Here is a 17,305-nt window from a genome sequence, read left to right as displayed (position 1 = left end):
ATTGTGGAGAGGTGTCACTAACATGGACCACAGATTTATCTACCATCAATGTAAAACTCCTAACTACTCAGAGAAAACTGGAAACCTGGAGGATAAAGTTTTCCAGCTAATTCAGGGTTCTAAGACAAACTGTTCACTACCTTTGCTGACCCATACATTAAGATTTACACAGTGAGAAGCAAGAGTCATAACATGCTGGAATTTAGCCCATGATGATTTTTCTTGAATCATTTGTCACTAAAGTTAAGCTCATTTTCCAAGCAGGAATTTTTGGCCATACAACCTCCTTTTTTTTCTCCTGCTCTGGCATAAGCCTAAATGGTGCAAAAGCCTAAAAAGCTGTCATATTTAGGAGTAATGAAAGATTTTTCTACTGAGATCTGAACCATATTTCCTCTCTGATTCATGACTTGATCTTTAGGTGGGTGTCAACAACCACCTTCTGTTTTATCAACTGTGAAATGGAATAATTAAAAAAATATGTGTCTCTATATTCTACTTATTGTTTGTCCCTAGTATGAGAAAAATTAAAATACCAAGTACTGAGGAAGTAAAGAATTTGGCAAGCTATAGTGTAACACTGTGACCAGAAAGTAAAATCAACTGAGTGAAAAATAGCAAATACTTCTGCCACTAAAATGCAGGACTCAGTCACAGTTATAAGGAGAGCTGATCTTTGTCTTTCCATAGGTGATAGATAAAAAAGTTAAGGCTATTCTACCCACTGAGTGCAGGGATCAATCAAAGAAAATAAATAGTCAAACCTAACATATGGCAAGAGCAATCTTACTTCTGGTATTTATTAGAAAGGAAAATTGTAATTTTTTCCAGAAAGTATCCTCATTTTTTTGGTGTTAATTGCTTTTGATAAGAAAAAAAACATGTAAAAAAAGTAAGCAATATAAATATATAACAGTACATCAAAAATAATTCTAGGGCTAGAGAGATGGCTCAGCCATTAAAGGAGCTTGCCTGCATAGCCTGCAGCCCACGTTTGATTTCCTAGTACCCACATAAAGCCAGATGCACAAAGTGGCATGTGCATCTGGAGTTTGTTTGCAGTGACAGGAGGCTCTGGCATGCCCATTTTCTCTCTCTTCCTCTCACTCAAGTAAGTAAATAAAATACTAAAAAATAAAGTTATTCTAAAAAGTAAAGTTTTCAAGATACAAATAGCAATTTAAAAATAAGGAAAAGGGAAAATGGACAAAAGGTCAACTCTCACAGGAGTTAAGGAAGATCCAGAACAAACTCAGACTTCCCTCTCTCTCTCTATATATATCTACATATCTATACATATGCATACATACACACATATACAGATAGATAGATAAACATATATGTTTGGTTTTTTGAGGTAGGGTCTCACTGTAGCACTCTAACTCAGGCTGACCTGGAATTCACTATGTAGTCTCAGGCTGGCCTTGAACTCACAGTGATCCTCCTATCCCTGCCTCCTGAGTGCTGGGATTAAAAGTATGTGCCACCATGCCTGGCTATCACTATATATTTTATGAACTTTTTATAATGAAAAATTAAAAAATCAGAAATAGAAATACTAGAATAATAAACTGGTATATACTCACCATCCAATTGACATAGTTATTAATCTTTTAATTCTTTTGGATAAGTTTGAACCTGAAGCTGGTGTCATTTATGCTCCTTCACAGAGCTATTTAGAACTAATATGTTAGAGATCAAACCTCAGGTAGAGAGAAAATAGGAATCAAAAGAGAAGGACCTAGCATGAGGAATAAAGGTAGCTTGTCAGTAAGTGCCTGAAATGTAGGAAATTTGCTCAGCTTTTCTTTTTAAACAATAATGTGGAAAACACAGACTCATTCTGAACCGACACTGTTCCTTTAAGTTGCTTACTGATCCCACCCAGATCTGGAGCCCTGGCCAAATGCCTGACCACTCTTGCCTTAACTTAGTCTAATAAGCATGAGTAAGAGATTGCAAAAAATCAAAAGCAAAGATAATTATTTCCAAAAGAACAGAACAATATCAAATAGCTGACTCCATCCTTAATTATAGTCCTTGCTATGGGCATTTAAAATTCATCCAGTCCTAATTCCTGCTTGACAGACTACAGAAGGTAAGACATAACTGCTTCAATTTAATCAGTTAAATCAGATAGGACCATCTAGGAACTGTGTAAGACTAAATGGCTTATGTACTTATGATGTGAAGAAAGCTTATGAAAAATTTTATGTTCTGCTGTTACTTGCCATCACTTTATTAGATAGATGTGAGTAATTGCCAAAATATAAATCTAAAACTTAATTTAAAGATATTTTAAATTTTATTCTTAATTTGCAGTCCATTGACTTGCATTACAGTGATTTTGGGAACCTTTTCAAAAATTTGGAACAAACTTTTGTAATACAACATTGATACTTTATAATTTTCTTAGTTTGGAATTTTGAATAAAGACTATTCAATCATTTCATCTTTACAGGGAAATTAATGAAATAAAAACACTGATTAAAACTGGTAATTTCTACTGAAAGATAATTTTATTTCTGAAAAATTATGAGATATAAAATTTTGAATTTACTGGCCTCAAGATTTATGAAATAAGTTTTACTCAGAAAAGCCAAAGTGTAACATTTGGCTAATGAACATCATTGTTTCTGAAGTATAAAATCTAAACTGTGGTAAATGTAGAGCTTCATTGTTTCTCTCACTGCATGACATTTTTCACTCCTGAAACTCATTTTGCTTGTACATCTTAAAGGAAGGTAACAATTATTAAACAATAAGGCAATAAAACATGGTAAGAGTGATTAGAAATAGCTGAACCCTTACTCACAATCTCAAGCTAAAAATGGAGAAAAATTTCAGAAAAGTATTAAAACTGAAAAGGCAGAGAAAGAGACAGAAAGGTAGCAGAGTGTCCTCTGGATGCTATAGAGAAATAACAAGAAAGAGCAAGACTTTATTTCGGAAAAAAAAAAATTGTCAAAGAATTACAAAGTGAGATATAGTGATTAATGCTAATGAATGAACTATGTTAGTGGCTAGCATATACCCAAAGTTTTTGTTGTTTGGTTGTTTTTCAAGGTAGGGTCTCGCTCTAGCCCAGGCTGATCTGGAATTCATTATGTAATCTCAGGGTGGCCTCGAACTCATGGCCATCATCCTATCTCTGCCTCCCAGTGCTGGGATTAAAGGTGTGTGCCACCACGCCCTGCCTGCACCCAAGGTTTTAGTTATAAATTCAAGTTTCTATGTTAAGGTAATTATATGATCAGATGTTTCATTTGGGGAAAAGTAAGATAAGTCTATATTTAAAGCCAATTTTCTGAAGTCCTCAGTGAGACCCATGAATGAGAAGAAAATAGCTTTCTTTCTTGCTTTCTGCATGGGAAACACCTTCAGGATTCTTTATTTAAAATTTTTTTTTGGTTTATATTTATTTATTTATTTGAGAGTGAAAGACAGAGTAAGGGGCAGAGTGAAAGAGAGAATGGGCGCACCAGGGCTTCCAGCCACTGCGGATGAATTCCAGATGCGTGTGCCCCCTTGTGCATCTGGCTAACATGGGTCCTGGGGAATTGAGCTTTGAACCAGGGTCCTTAGGCTTCACAGGCAAGTGCTTAACCGCTAAGCCATCTCTCCAGCCCCCTTCAGGATTCTTGAAGAGTTGCTTGATCATGTAGATTATGAGATATCTCTTCTCACTCTTATTTTTAGCACTTCTGAGGTGGTCCTCACGCTGTGAATTTAACCAAAGAGAAAAATCATATGTAATACATAATTGTGCCCTCTGAAAATGCTTTAACAACTACATAGCCTTATCTTTAATTTTCTGAATTAAAACTGCAGATATTTTATGTTTTTCTTTTTGGTAGCAAGATTATTTAAGGCGAAATGCCCTTGTGTGTCCTATTTCTTTAGAACAATTCTTGTTCTTTTTAAAATAATTTAAAAAAAATATTTATTTTTATATACTTATTTGAGAAAGAGAAAGAATGAGAGAATGGGCGCTCCAGGGCCTCCAGCTGCTGTAAATGAACTCCAGATGCATGTGACACCTTGTGCATCTGGTTTACAGTGGGTCCTGGGTAATTGAACCTAGGTCCTTTGGCTTTGCAGGCACGTGTTTTAACTTCTAAGCCATCTCTCCAGCCCGTTTTTTTTTTTTTTTTTTTTTTTTTTTTTTTTTTTTTTTTAGGTAGGGTCTTACTCCAGCCCAGGCTGACCTGGAATTCACTATGTAGTCTCAGGATGGCCTTGAACTCAAGGCAATCCTCCTACCTCTGACTCCCAATATTGCTCATTTTTTTTGAGGTAAGGTCTCAATCTATCCCAGAATGACATGAACTCAAGGTGCTTCTCCTACCTCTGTCTCCTGCATATGCTGCCATACCCTGCTAAATTCTTGGGTTTTTTAAAAAAAATTATTTCATTTTATTTTATTTTTTGAGAGAGAGAGAGAGAGAGAGAGACTAAGAGTGAGAATGGGTGCACCAGGGCCTCCCAGCCACTGTAAACAAACTCCAGACACATGCAGCACTTTGTGTATCTGGCTTATATGGGTACTGGGGAATGGGACCTGGGTCCTTAGGCTTTCCAGGCAAGTGCCTGAACCATGAAGACATCTCTCCAGCCTCTAAATTCTTGGTATTGTTTGTTTTAATATCCACCTGTCTTTAATTCTTAGCACACCTGGTTGAAGCTTAGTTGGCATTTGGCCAATTGCTTGGTCTACAGAAGCAACTTCCCCTTACATGTCATTTGAGGACAGAATATGGCCTGAAGCCAGCTATTGCTTCATCTTCAACCCAACAGTCTTGCTTCTTTTGGGGTTTATCCATCTGGCATGTCTGAAAGAAGTCAGTCTCCTGGCTTACTTCTCACTGGATTCCATAGATTTCCACCCTCTACTGAAAGTCTGGAAATGTCACAGTCATGATTTCCCACTTCATGTTTCCTCAAGGCAAAGTGCCAAAGGAGGAAAATATGATTCCCTTTTCCAGACCTCCTGAAGATCATGTAGCTAAAGCAGGCAAGCATTTCAAAACTATGGTGAATGTTGGCTGAAAATAAACTTCATTTTGTTCCCATTTTCTTGGGTACATTGAGTCAGCAACACATCAGTCTGTTCGTCAGAGGGCATGCGTCCTGACTTCCAGTGTATTTCTACCCAGGGGATTAGCAGAATGGGTTTGTTTTTAAGCAATTCCATGGCATTTTACTCATAATCTTTTTTAAGAAAAATATTTAAGAGAGAGGGAAAGAGGGAAAGAGGGAAAGATGGGGGGGGGGGGAGAGTGTGGGCATGGGCATGCCAGGGCCTCTAGCCCCTGCAAAAGAACTCTTCTTCATGAGCCACCTTGTGCATCTGGCTTAGGTGGTTATTAGGGAATCAAACCTGGGTCCTTAGGCTTCTCAGGCAAGTGCCCTTACCATTGAGCTCTCTCTACAACTCTGCTCTCATACTCTTGACTTGTTGAGTATATGATTCCACTTTTGAACTCTGATGGAGAGAGAAGTTTACATGGCAGGAGTAGAAAAGAGAAAGGGACTTCTATGGAAACAGAAGAGCAATTTAATTCTTGACCTCTGAACTCACTGACTTAAAAGGTGGTGGTTCTGTGTGATCCAGAAAAGTGTTGGGTTCGCCAAGAATCATTTATAATAAAAATGAATGAAACAAAAATGTAGTAATCTAAACCCATACAGGTGCTGTGACTAAACCACAGTTTCCAAGAACAGTGGTACTGAAACCCTGTTACTATGTCTCTACTCAGTCTCCCCATAATATATTGAAAAAATTAAGACTACTTTAATATCGTTATTTGACTATAAGGAATTTTTACTAATAAGTGTTTGGTCATGGTGCCATGATTTATTTGGATTAGGAATTTAAAATTCTCAAGGTGAATATTTTTCTAGAACTGTGGGTGACTCTCTAGTACATGCCATTTTTTATTGTAAGCTTGAAATTAAAACAGAGCAAGCATTACTTCTTATTACAATATTTATAACCTGTTTTTCTATTTCAAGGTGCTACCAGGCAGATGAATTTTTACCATCTTTCATAATGAGGAACAGAGACTTTGCCTTTTGTCTCCTGCTTTTGCCAGGTTTTTTGGGTCAAGTGCATGGACAGAGAAAGAAAGGATTCAAGCCAAATTCACTTGCAAGAAAAAGTGGCCTGCAGGGTAACAAAAAGATTTTTTTTCTTCCAAATATTAGTTTTAGCCTGTGAAAATATTGATGGATTTTTAAAATAACATTTAATATAAATACCAAATTATATATATGCATGCATGTGACATTCTACTTTGCTATAACTATAATATGATAGTAATAAATCTTACATATTTAGAACACTTGTGCATTTATTAGCTCCTTTGAATTCAACGTTTAAAATAGGCAGGTTAAAGTCAGCCACTCTCATATAATTGATAGGGAAACTGAGGCTCAGAGAAGACCAGAGGCAAATCAACTACAAAAGAGACTGATCCATACTTATTTTCTGTGTTTTTAAAATAAATTGTTTCCATGTTATTCTTGGTATCATAGGTGTAGTCACTTTTTCTTTTGGTTCCAAGGGACCAATAAGACACACAGCCTGAGAATTAGACACAATTTACTTTTATACATTTTTGACTAGTGTTTTTAAATTTGAAAATATGACTCACCTTCCTTTACTCACATTTTAACATTGGAACAGTACTGAGAATATATGATACATTATTTATTTGCTTTCTGTCAATTTGCATGAGGGGAAAAGAGTTCACAAATTTGGGAAGATACTTAGTTCTTTGCAAGTTGAACCTTATCTCAAAGGTGACCTCTCAATCCTCAGGGTGTCTCCAATCCTCAATTCACTCCCTCTTCAAAGCATACCTCATCAGCATGTCACCTCAGGGTTCTTATGCAGTGTTGGCTTGTGAGTAGACAATTTGTTGCCTAACCTTTCTGTTCTATTTCAGACTCTACTTGCTTCATAGATGTTGTCTTTATTGTGGACAGCTCTGAAAGCTCTAAAATTGCCCTATTTGATACTCAGAAAGATTTTGTGGGCAGTTTGAGTGACAAGATATTCCAGTTGACTCCTGGTCGCTCATTGAAATACGACATTAAACTGGCAGCCCTTCAATTTAGCAGCTCTGTCCAGATTGATCCACCCTTTTCTTCTTGGAAGGACCTGTGGACATTTAAGCAGAGGGTCAAGTCTTTGAATTTAATTGGGCAAGGTACTTTCTCTTATTATGCCATCTCCAATGCCACTAGGCTACTTAAGAGAGAAGGGCGTAAAGATGGTGTGAAAGTGGCTTTGCTGATGACTGACGGCATTGATCATCCCAAGAATCCAGATATTCAAAGTATCTCTGAAGATGCTAGAAATTCTGGAATATCCTTTATCACCATTGGACTTTCCAAGGTAGTCAATGAAGCCAAACTGCGCTTGGTATCTGGAGATTCACACAGTGAACCTGTTCTATTGTTGAGTGATCCAGCTCTTGGAAATAAAATCCGGGATCGCCTGGTAGGTACCTATGAGTTGGCGATAGATAGATAGATAGATAGATAGATAGATAGATAGATAGATAGATAGATAGACAGACATAGATATAGTGATATATATATATAGAGAGATATAGATATAGATATTTTGTCCATAAATTTTGCAAGGGTAGATACTGAGTCCAAAAATCTAGACTTCTCCTTGGAAATAGGAATGAGTCATTCTGAAATCATTTTCTACTTCCTGGATAGTTTCTACCAGCTAAACCCAGAAAGCATGAGGCTCATTTCCAATAACTGAATTCTTAACTCTGTCAGCTAGTGCTGAGAAATGGGAAGGATTCTTTCAAATCACACCCATCAGCTCCTGTTTGTACCCCTAAGGTTGTGTACACTGCTGACTTCTGTTCACTGTTGGTTAACTTGTGGTCCACTACATATGCACTGTTTATTTACTTTCATTCCACATCTACAGAATTACTTTTGAATCTGTTTCACTATTGCCACATTTCCCCTTAGGCAAAGTTCAGAGATTTCCAATTTTTATAATTATCTCCTTTTTTTCTTTTTAAAAGCTGTTTAGTTATTTAGAAAGATACAGAAGCAAATAGCAAGAGACAGAGAGAGAGAGTATTGATGCTCCAAGGCCTCCTGCCACTTCCAATGAACTCCAGATGCAAGTGCCACTTAGTAAACCAGGCTTTACATGGGTACTGGGAAATTGAACCTGGGCCATTAGGCTTTGCAAGCAACTGCCTTGAACCATTTAGCAATCTCTAACAAGCATACTTCTCCACACCAGCACCCATCTTTGATCCAGAAATTTACTCCTGATTAGATTATTGGAAACATTTCTTATCTAGTCTGTTTACATTACATCTATTTAAAATAGTTGACCTATTTTACCTCTTTTTTTAAATTTATGATAGATAGATGATTAGATACATAGATGATAGATAGATATAGAGAGAATGGGCACACCAGGGCCTCTAGCCACTGCAAACAAACTTCAGACACATGTGCCACCTTGTGCATCCTTAGGCTTGGCAGGCAAGCTCCTTAACTGTTAAGCCATCTCTCCAGCCCAAATCCTTTTATTGTTAAATCATCACATAGTTAGATTTTGAAACTAAGTTAGGTGATATTTAAGAATGAAACTGCATCTACTTAAAATGCATAATTCTGTGAGTTTTGACAGATATATGCATTCATGGAATCACCAACACAATTAGAATACAAAACTTTCCATCACACCAAATGCTTCCTCAAGCTTTTTATCGATGCTTCTGTCCCTTACTCCCCTTACTCCTGAGCTACTGATGGGAGTTTTGTCACTCTACATTAGTATTCATTTCCTAGCATTTGACCTCAGAAAACTCACACACCCCTTTGTGTCAGGCTTCTTTACCAAACATGATTTGAAAATTAACTTGGACTTTTTTTTGATAAGCATTTATTCCTTTGATTGCAAAGTTGACTTTACTTGGGTTTAGTAGACATCATTTCCCAAAATAAATAGATTTTTCTGGAGCCAAAACAAATCACAGTATCCCCTGACCCCTCTAATAGGAAGTATCACATAAGAGCTTCATGGAAACATTTCTGTTCAGAATTACCCAAGAGGACATGATGATTCCTAATTGAAGGGCTGTGCAAACATCTTTATTGTTAAGTTATTATAAATTTACATAATTGTATATCAAAACTAAGAAACAAATTCAGCCTAACACTCCAGATACATTACTTGTCCTTCAGAAGAGTAACATAATTTGAAAGATAGTATTTTAAAAGTCTTTATATGGATAAAGATTGTGACAAATTAGTCTCTTTTTACTACAGGTTCTTAAAACATAAGTTTAATGTATTCTCTCCAGTATGTAAGGGATTAGTTTGGAATTTCTTTTTTTAAATATTTATTTATTTATTTATTTGTATTTATTTATTTAACAGAAAAAGAGGAAGGGAGAGAGAGAGAGGGAAGGGGGAGAGGAGAGGAGAGGAGAGGAGAGAGCAAATGGGTGTGTCAGGGCCTCCAGCTATGCAAATGAACTCCAGACACATGTGCCCCTTGTGCATCTGGCTAATGAGGGTCCTGGGGAATTGAACCTGGGTCCTTTGCCTTTGCAGGCAAATACCTTAACTGCTAAGCCATTCCTCTAGCCCTAGTTTGGAATTGTCTATGTCATATAGAGTATCATGTTCTTTTTAAAATCATTAGTTATGGCCTACTGTCCATTGTTTTAAGATTTTCTTTGTTTACAGGCCCATTTCTGTTCTTGTATTCAGAGCTTGCAGTAGCAATCTTGCTATTATAATAAATTGCAAGTTATTTTGTCAATGAATTTGTTAGACTTGCCTACTAAGTCCTCTGCTTTTGTTGTTCTGCTGGCCGTGAGGCTAACATCTATTTTCCTCATTTTCCCAGCTCCAGCTCACAACAGGGACCTCACACTCATTCATGACCCTGGACTTCTTTCAACATGTACCCATCCTACACATCTGAACCCATTTATGAGATGTACCTCTTACCCTAGTGAGAAGCTTTCTTTATCCTTCTCTTTGAAACTCAAGTTTCTATGACATTTACTAGGTTCTAACTCAATGGAAATGAATCAGTTTCATTAAGCATATCCTTCCCTCTGTCTTTGACCACGTGCATCTAAAGGCTCTCTGAATAGCTTGTCTCTGCCTGCAGGGGAACCATCACTTCCCAAGGCAACCAGCTCTGTCCACGTGGGCCCTTGTGTCCACTCCTGTTAAATGTCCCTCCTCACTCTTTCCTTTGTCTTATTGCCCACACTAGTCATTATGACTTTTCTCCCCACAAACTGACATATAGAGTAGCATACCACCAGGGAGCTGGTCCTTTGTAATCCCTTTTTTCAGAATCATCCAGAAATCCCACCCATTCAAAGAAGCCATCTTATTACTGGCTCCCACTCCCCCAGTCTAGGACTTCTTCCTACACTGCCCGCTGTGTGCTGTCCTCTGTCCCTGGGGCTTATGGACTACAAGTGCCCTCAGGGATAAGGCTTTGTTCTTTGTTTCACAGTCTTATCTATTATGCAGTTTTGGATTCATTTCTTGTTTCCATAGAAATATAAATTCCAGAAAACAAAATAAGATGAATTACAAAAAATGGTTGTATTGTTAAGGTTTTAAGCCTATGGCTCATATATATATTTTTTTTATTTGAGAGCGACAGAGAGAGAAAGAGGGAGAGGGAGAGAGAGAGGAGAATGGGAGCACCAGTGGCTTCCAGCCACTGCAAACGAACTCCAGATGCGTGCATCTGGCTATCGTAGGTCCTGGGGAATTGAGCCTTAAACCGGGGTTCTTAGGCTTCACAGGCAAGCGCTTAACCTCTAAGCCATCTCTCCAGCCCATATGGCTCATATTTTTACAGAGCAATATGGTGAGACAAATTGAATTTTCAAAGAAAGAGCTGAGAAAAAAAAAAGGTGTAAAATTACACATCAGACATGGCAAAAACTAAATTTACAGGTTTAAAAACTAGTAAATAGCTGAGCATGGTGGCTTACAACTGTAATCCCAGCACTGGAGAGGTTGAGGCAGGAGAATTGCTACGATTTTGAAGGCAGCCTGGGCTACAGAGTGAAATCCTATTTCACAAAAATGAAAAAAAGAAACACAGATACACAAAATTTGTTAAGGATATTAGTAATTATCAAAAGGTTGTAAAGTGAGAAAGCTGACCTTTCTTTGCTTTGGTAGTTTTCAAATATTGTAATTTGAATGGAAATATCAGTGTTTTTTTTTTTTCCTACTGTATTACATGAATTCCTTTTTCCCTCTCCTTCTCAGAGGAAACCAAAATTCTGTTGTGTGTTTTAGATATTGCCATAGTTCAAATGACAGTGTATGTATCTCTTTGAAACTTGCTTTTTTCACCAATAATTTTGTGAATTTATGTGAGCTGAATGGCATGGGTCCAATGAACCTACTTAAATATTGAACAGCATTTCATTGGTTGACCCATTCCACTACTGAGGATGTTTAATTGATCCATTTCCACTGTTGCAAGAATAGTGAATGCTGAAAGGTCCAAGTGCAAGGATTTCTGCAGGATGTGTCTGAAAGGAAGGTCAAAAACTTATGTACGGATTTGAGGCACACCTGGACATGGGCAGTGTGGCTTTACGTGGTAGCTATCCATGTAGGTGAAGTCCCATTTTCCTCTGTGAACTACTAGCTCTAACACTCTTCTATTTTATTTTCTGTTTTAAAAATATATTTTATATATTTGCAAGCAGTGAGAGAGAGAGAAAATAGCATGCCAGGGCCCCCAGCTGCTGCAAATGAATTCTAGATGCACGTGTCACTTTGTGCATTGGCTTTACGTGGGTACTGAGGAATAGAAACAAGGTCTTTTGGCTTCATCAGCAAGTGCCTTAACATTTAAGCAATCTCTCCAGCCCCCTTTCTCCTTTTCTACTTATTTACTTGGAATATGACTTGCCCATAGCTGCACGCTGGTTAATGGTTGAAATCAGAACAAAACTCAGGATGACATTTAATTCCTAGTCTAGTTTCCTCTCAGCATTGGGTCATCTGAGTTACTTAAAGTACATTGTCCTGTCTTTCCTCATAATTATTATTATTATTATTTTTTATTTATTTGAGAGCGACAGACAGAGAGAAAGACAGATAGAGGGAGAGGGAGAGAGAGAGAATAGACGCGCCAGGGCTTCCAGCCTCTGCAAACGAACTCCAGACGCGTGCGCCCTCTTGTGCATCTGGCTAACGTGGGACCTGGGGGACCGAGCCTCGAACCGGGGTCCTTAGGCTTCAGAGGCAAGCGCTTAACCGCTAAGCCATCTCTCCAGCCCTTTCCTCATAATTATTAATTCTTATGAAAGTGGATATAGGACAAACCTAAAAGCATAGAGTTTCCTATAAAGGCACATATTCCAAAGTCTTTGGCTTTTCTCATTAGATCTTTCATGTTTCATACTTTAGAACAAATATTCCAGTGCTTTTTCCTTTAGTTTTATGTCTTTTTCTTATGTAAATTATCCTTTCAGATTCAAACAGAAGGCACCTGCTTAACACATAACTTCTTTGTTTGAAAAGCATTAGTTCTCTCTATTAACATATGTTGATTTCTTTCCTATGTTTATCTTCCCACACAGCTTACAGAACCCTTGTCCAGCAATAATAGTGCATTGAGCTAAATGATGGTGTGAAGGCTATGTGCAGGAGAAAACCAGATCATCACATTTTTGGAATTATGAATTTATCATAGATTTGAAAAATATTTCCTAGTTCTCCTTTGTGGGTTAGCATGAAGTGGCACAGAGAGAGAAAGAGGGAAGGAGGAAGGAAGGAAGGAATGAAGAAAGAAAGGAAGGAAGAAAGAAAGAAGGTATGGGTGGGCTAGAGCTTCTTGCCACTGCAAAGTCCAGATGCATGTGCCACTTTATGCATCTGGTTCTCCATGGGTACTGGGGAATCAAACCTAGGCCATCCAGATTTGCAAACAAGTACTTTTGACCAATGGGCCATGTATCTCTCTAGCCCCTCAACCATTTTTAAAATTCTATTAAAATTTAAAAGGTGGGACTGAGGAGGTGCCTCTATGGTTAAGAGTACTTGCTACACAATCATGAGGTTTGGAGTTCAGTCTTCAGCAATAACAAAAAAAGATGGGCATGGCTACATATTCGTATAATCCCAGCTGTGGGTGAGGCAGAGATAAGAAGATCACTGGGACTTGTAGGTCAGACAGTCAAACTGAAAAACATGAAGCTCCAGGTTCAGTGACAGACTCCATCTGAGGAAAATAGGTCAGAAAAAGAGTGATTGAAGAGGACACCTGGCATTCTCCTCTGCCTTCTCCATGCATAGGACCTGCATGCCCATCTGCATATACATGTGCAGGCATTACACATGCATATACACATACCACATGTTGTAACATGCACCACATGCACAGTTAAAAGCCAAGTTTATCTTTTTTAAATGTTGAACTTTTATAATTAATATATATTTGAGACTTAAAATTTGAGTAGAAAATCTTTTCTTTTGGCGATCACAGTAATGGGAATCTTTCATCCTGTAATTCAAAAAAATGCCACCAGGCTTTCTAATTTTCTATTTTGGAGTTTATCCAAGTATCTAAGACCCACTAATAATTTTATAAAATTGGGTCTCAAATATTGTTTCCATTCCAAAACAAATATACATATGTATAGGAATAGAAAAAAATTAAAGGAAAGTACAAAATTACCTATTTGTCTCCTCCTTTGTAAGTAAAAGTGAGAACTTTTCTTTATGACTGAATAAGCTTGGTGTTAAATGAGGGACATTATAGAACCAATCAAAGAAACAAAAGGTGAAACATAGACTGCTAGAGGATAAAGTTCCTAGAAGACACAGTCATTTTATTGTAAGTGCCCTTCATGTCTCATATTATTACATGGCTGAGAGTGCTCCTTGGGTGGCTGGCTGGCAGGCTTGATTGCTTTTACAAGGTTAAAAAGGCTGAATTGCTATTCTTCTTAGAAATTGCATATCCCATGGGGAATAATTAAGACTAATAAGAAGCTGGAAGCTGAACCATTAATTGGGTTAATGTTTCATTCTTTTTTTTCCTTCTAGGATATTTTATTTGAAAAGAAGGTAAGCACTACATGCTTTGATTACTATGAATTACTTTAAAACTTTGTATTATCAAATCAACATTGTTAGTCACATTAGGTGCGAATAACTAATAAATCTTAGTTCTTTTCAAAATGAGCTACTCTCTTTTGAGACAGCCATGTCATTTTTTTTGTGTGTGCCACCATATCCAATTACAGATTGGAAAATTTAGAAAAAGTAGAAAATATGATGGTTTTAGAAATTAATGATAACCAGAAGACATAGTTTCTTGATGTACACAAATACATGATGCTAAGCTTGTTCGATTTTTATTGACAGCTTCCATACTTAGAGACAATAAACCATAATTCCTCCCCTACCTCACTTTCCCCTTCACAAATCCACACTCCATTGTATCCCCTGTATCTCTCCATTAATCTCTCTTTTATTTTGATGTCATCATCTTTACCTCCTATTATGAGTGCCTTGTGAAGGAATTTCTGTACAATTGCATTGTAAGCAGTCCTACCCTTTCTTTGGCTCTTACATTCTTTCCACCACCTCTTCTGCAATGAACCCTGAACCTTAGAAGGTGTGATGGCGATGTTTCAGTGCTGAACCCTCTTCTATCACATCTTCTCAACACTAAGGTGCCTTTTGGGTCATCCCAGTGGTCACCACCATCTGAAACAAGAAGCTTCTCTCACTAAAAGTGAGAGCAACAATATATGGGTACAAATGCTCAGTAAAGTGCTTTCAGGGCAGTTTGGTGGGCATAATATATGCATTTAGCCAGATAAGAGCAGGTGTTATACTCTTAAGGCTCATGACCTCTCCCACCATAGGCTTTTGATTAGGTTTTCAGTACCAGGCATGTATTCCCTCTCATAGAGCAGGCCTTGAGTCTGATTAGAGTGCAGTTGGTTTCCCCCGTAACAGACATGCAGCTATTGCACCCATTGGCTCATTTGGCTTGGCTGGCCAAACTTGAGGCTTTCAGGGGCCACTGTTTTCACCACTGATGGCTTCTGTCTACCATAAGCCTGCATATAGTACAGCTTTTTCCAGCTTTCTGTTAGTTGGTCTACCAGGAAGAGGTTTTCAGCTCAGCCCCAGTTTGATTTCTCAGATGCCTTGCAGCCCAGGAATGTGGAGTCTTCAGCAACAGGGTCTTATAATCTATTCTTGGTGGAAGACTAAGAGCCTCGACAATAGCCTGTAATGTTTTGGGGGCATTAGGGACCTCCTTGGCCAAAAACTCACTAGAAGAGATCACATCTCTGGCACGAAAGTTTTTCTAGTAAGAGTTTATGGCTCCTGGATGTGCTGTTATCCAAAAAAAACCAGGTTATCATATGGCTTATTCACAATAACCTGAATTTTTATTAACCCTTCCCAAATTCTTCTTTTGATTTTTTGAGATAGGGTCTTGATCTAGTCAAGGCTGACTTGTAGTTAGTCTCGGGCTATCCTTGAACTGACAGCAATCCTACCTCTGCCTCCGAGTGCTGGGATTAAAGCCGTGCACCACAACACTCAGATTAAAAGATACAGTTCTTGCTTACTTTGATATGGCTTCTTTTATTCTGTCTGATCTCAGCTACTTGTGGAGGTCCTCTTCTTTAAGAGGTGTTCCTGGTAGTGGCAGGGTCTGACCAGTGCTTTGTCTGTCCCCTGCTTATTTGTGGTTAACTTTAAATTCATTCTCCTTATTTTAAAGAAAATGGAGCCAGATAAGGGCAATCAGAGTATGCAGCAAAGGAAACTGGACAATAGCAATTGATTGAAGACTTAGCACAATAGATAATTACGATTTTGTCACAGACTCTTGAACTAGGTGGACATTTCTCAAAGCATCTGAAACATCTGAACTTTGTTCATTAAGGTGCCCCTTAGCATCAGGCATTTGCAAGTATGATTACATAAAATGATAGAAGCCATCAAAATCCTATTGAGTATCCGGATTTATTAAGTTGTACATGGGCAGATACACCCTTATTTTAAGTACCTTGCCAATTAAATTGTGATACAAATGCCTTCTCATCAATTATATTTGTTATTCTACATGTGTGAAAAAATTTCTTCAGATTTATTTCATATAATTAAGTCTTGTATTACTTGTGTGAATGTATATAAGGCCAAATGTCAAATGTCAGCAAGATATATTTATTATTTCTAAAATCTAAATCTAAATGCTTGTGCAACTTAAGTGTGTTCTGGAATTTTCTTCCATTTCATTCTGTATGTTTTGAAGGCAACTGAAGAAAGCACCTACTCTGTCTGTTAAGCAGCTGTTAAAAGACTCACTCATCTCAGAGATGATAAATGAGGACAAATATGTGTCTTGGAATTGATAGAATATGGTTATAAATGATAACTTTTGCTGAGTAAGGCACATATTATATACATACATATATATATATATATATATATATATATATATATATATATATATATATTGAGTTTTGATATGTTACATAAAAGAGAATAAGCAGAAATTCCAAAACATCACTGGAAAATGGTTATTTTCCTATTTTAACTTCTCTTTCTCTCTCTAAATATGTTACAGAACATTGATTTTCTTTAACTATGGCAAAATGAATAATACTTCAGTAGCTAGTTCTTACTAAGCCTGATTTTTACCTGGAATATTTTAATGCAGAGAGAAAAAAAGCTTCATAAATTTGCAAAATTAACTTCTTCAGGGGAGTGTTTTTAGCATCTTTATACTGGATAAGACTTGGCATGTTGCCTACACTGTATCTCACTGGGTGTCAATATTGTGTTTCTTATTGATTCAGTGTGAACACAAGATCTGTGAGTGTGAGAAGGGAGATCCAGGTGACCCAGGCCTTCCTGTGAGTATATTCCTACTTTGAACTTAGGGCTGACGAAAATAATGAAATGATTTTCAGAAAGTACTTTTCAGTGCCATTCTTTATTTAATAATCAGAACTAGAATTTCTCAATAGTAAGGTAAAAATACAGGAAGAAGCAAAATAAAAGCATCAGTGGATTAGGCTAAGCTTTCTCTGACTAGAAACAAATGGCACAGTCCTCTTGGAAGCTGCTGCCTTCACAGGAACCCAGCAGTATGACAGCAGTACCTTGTGGTCTCTTGGATAGGAAGCTGGTGGAGGCACTTTGGGGACTTAGGTAAGTTCTGTGGAATGGTAGCAACCACTTGGCAACCAAAAGAAAATGGAAGGATCATGGT

At 37.5% G+C, this 17,305-nt stretch overlaps 1 protein-coding gene across 1 annotated transcript in view; it reads left to right on the top strand.

The window, feature by feature from the left end:
* Nucleotides 1–2,010: 2,010 nt before the first annotated feature.
* Col28a1 (collagen type XXVIII alpha 1 chain) overlaps nt 2,011–17,305 on the top strand; it is a 176,903-nt gene continuing 161,608 nt past the window's right edge. Inside the window, exons 1-5 of the mRNA XM_045160618.1 lie at nt 2,011–2,098; nt 6,016–6,173; nt 6,951–7,507; nt 14,107–14,127; nt 16,890–16,946. Of these exons, the coding sequence (XP_045016553.1) occupies nt 6,053–6,173; nt 6,951–7,507; nt 14,107–14,127; nt 16,890–16,946 (756 nt within the window). The 5' untranslated portion in view covers nt 2,011–2,098; nt 6,016–6,052. The remainder of the gene's footprint in view (nt 2,099–6,015; nt 6,174–6,950; nt 7,508–14,106; nt 14,128–16,889; nt 16,947–17,305) is intronic.

Source organism: Jaculus jaculus, chromosome 10 (assembly GCF_020740685.1).
Source record: "Jaculus jaculus isolate mJacJac1 chromosome 10, mJacJac1.mat.Y.cur, whole genome shotgun sequence".
NCBI lineage: Eukaryota > Metazoa > Chordata > Mammalia > Rodentia > Dipodidae > Jaculus > Jaculus jaculus.
Note: the sequence above shows the minus strand (reverse complement) of the source record. Positions and strands in the feature narration are given on the sequence as shown.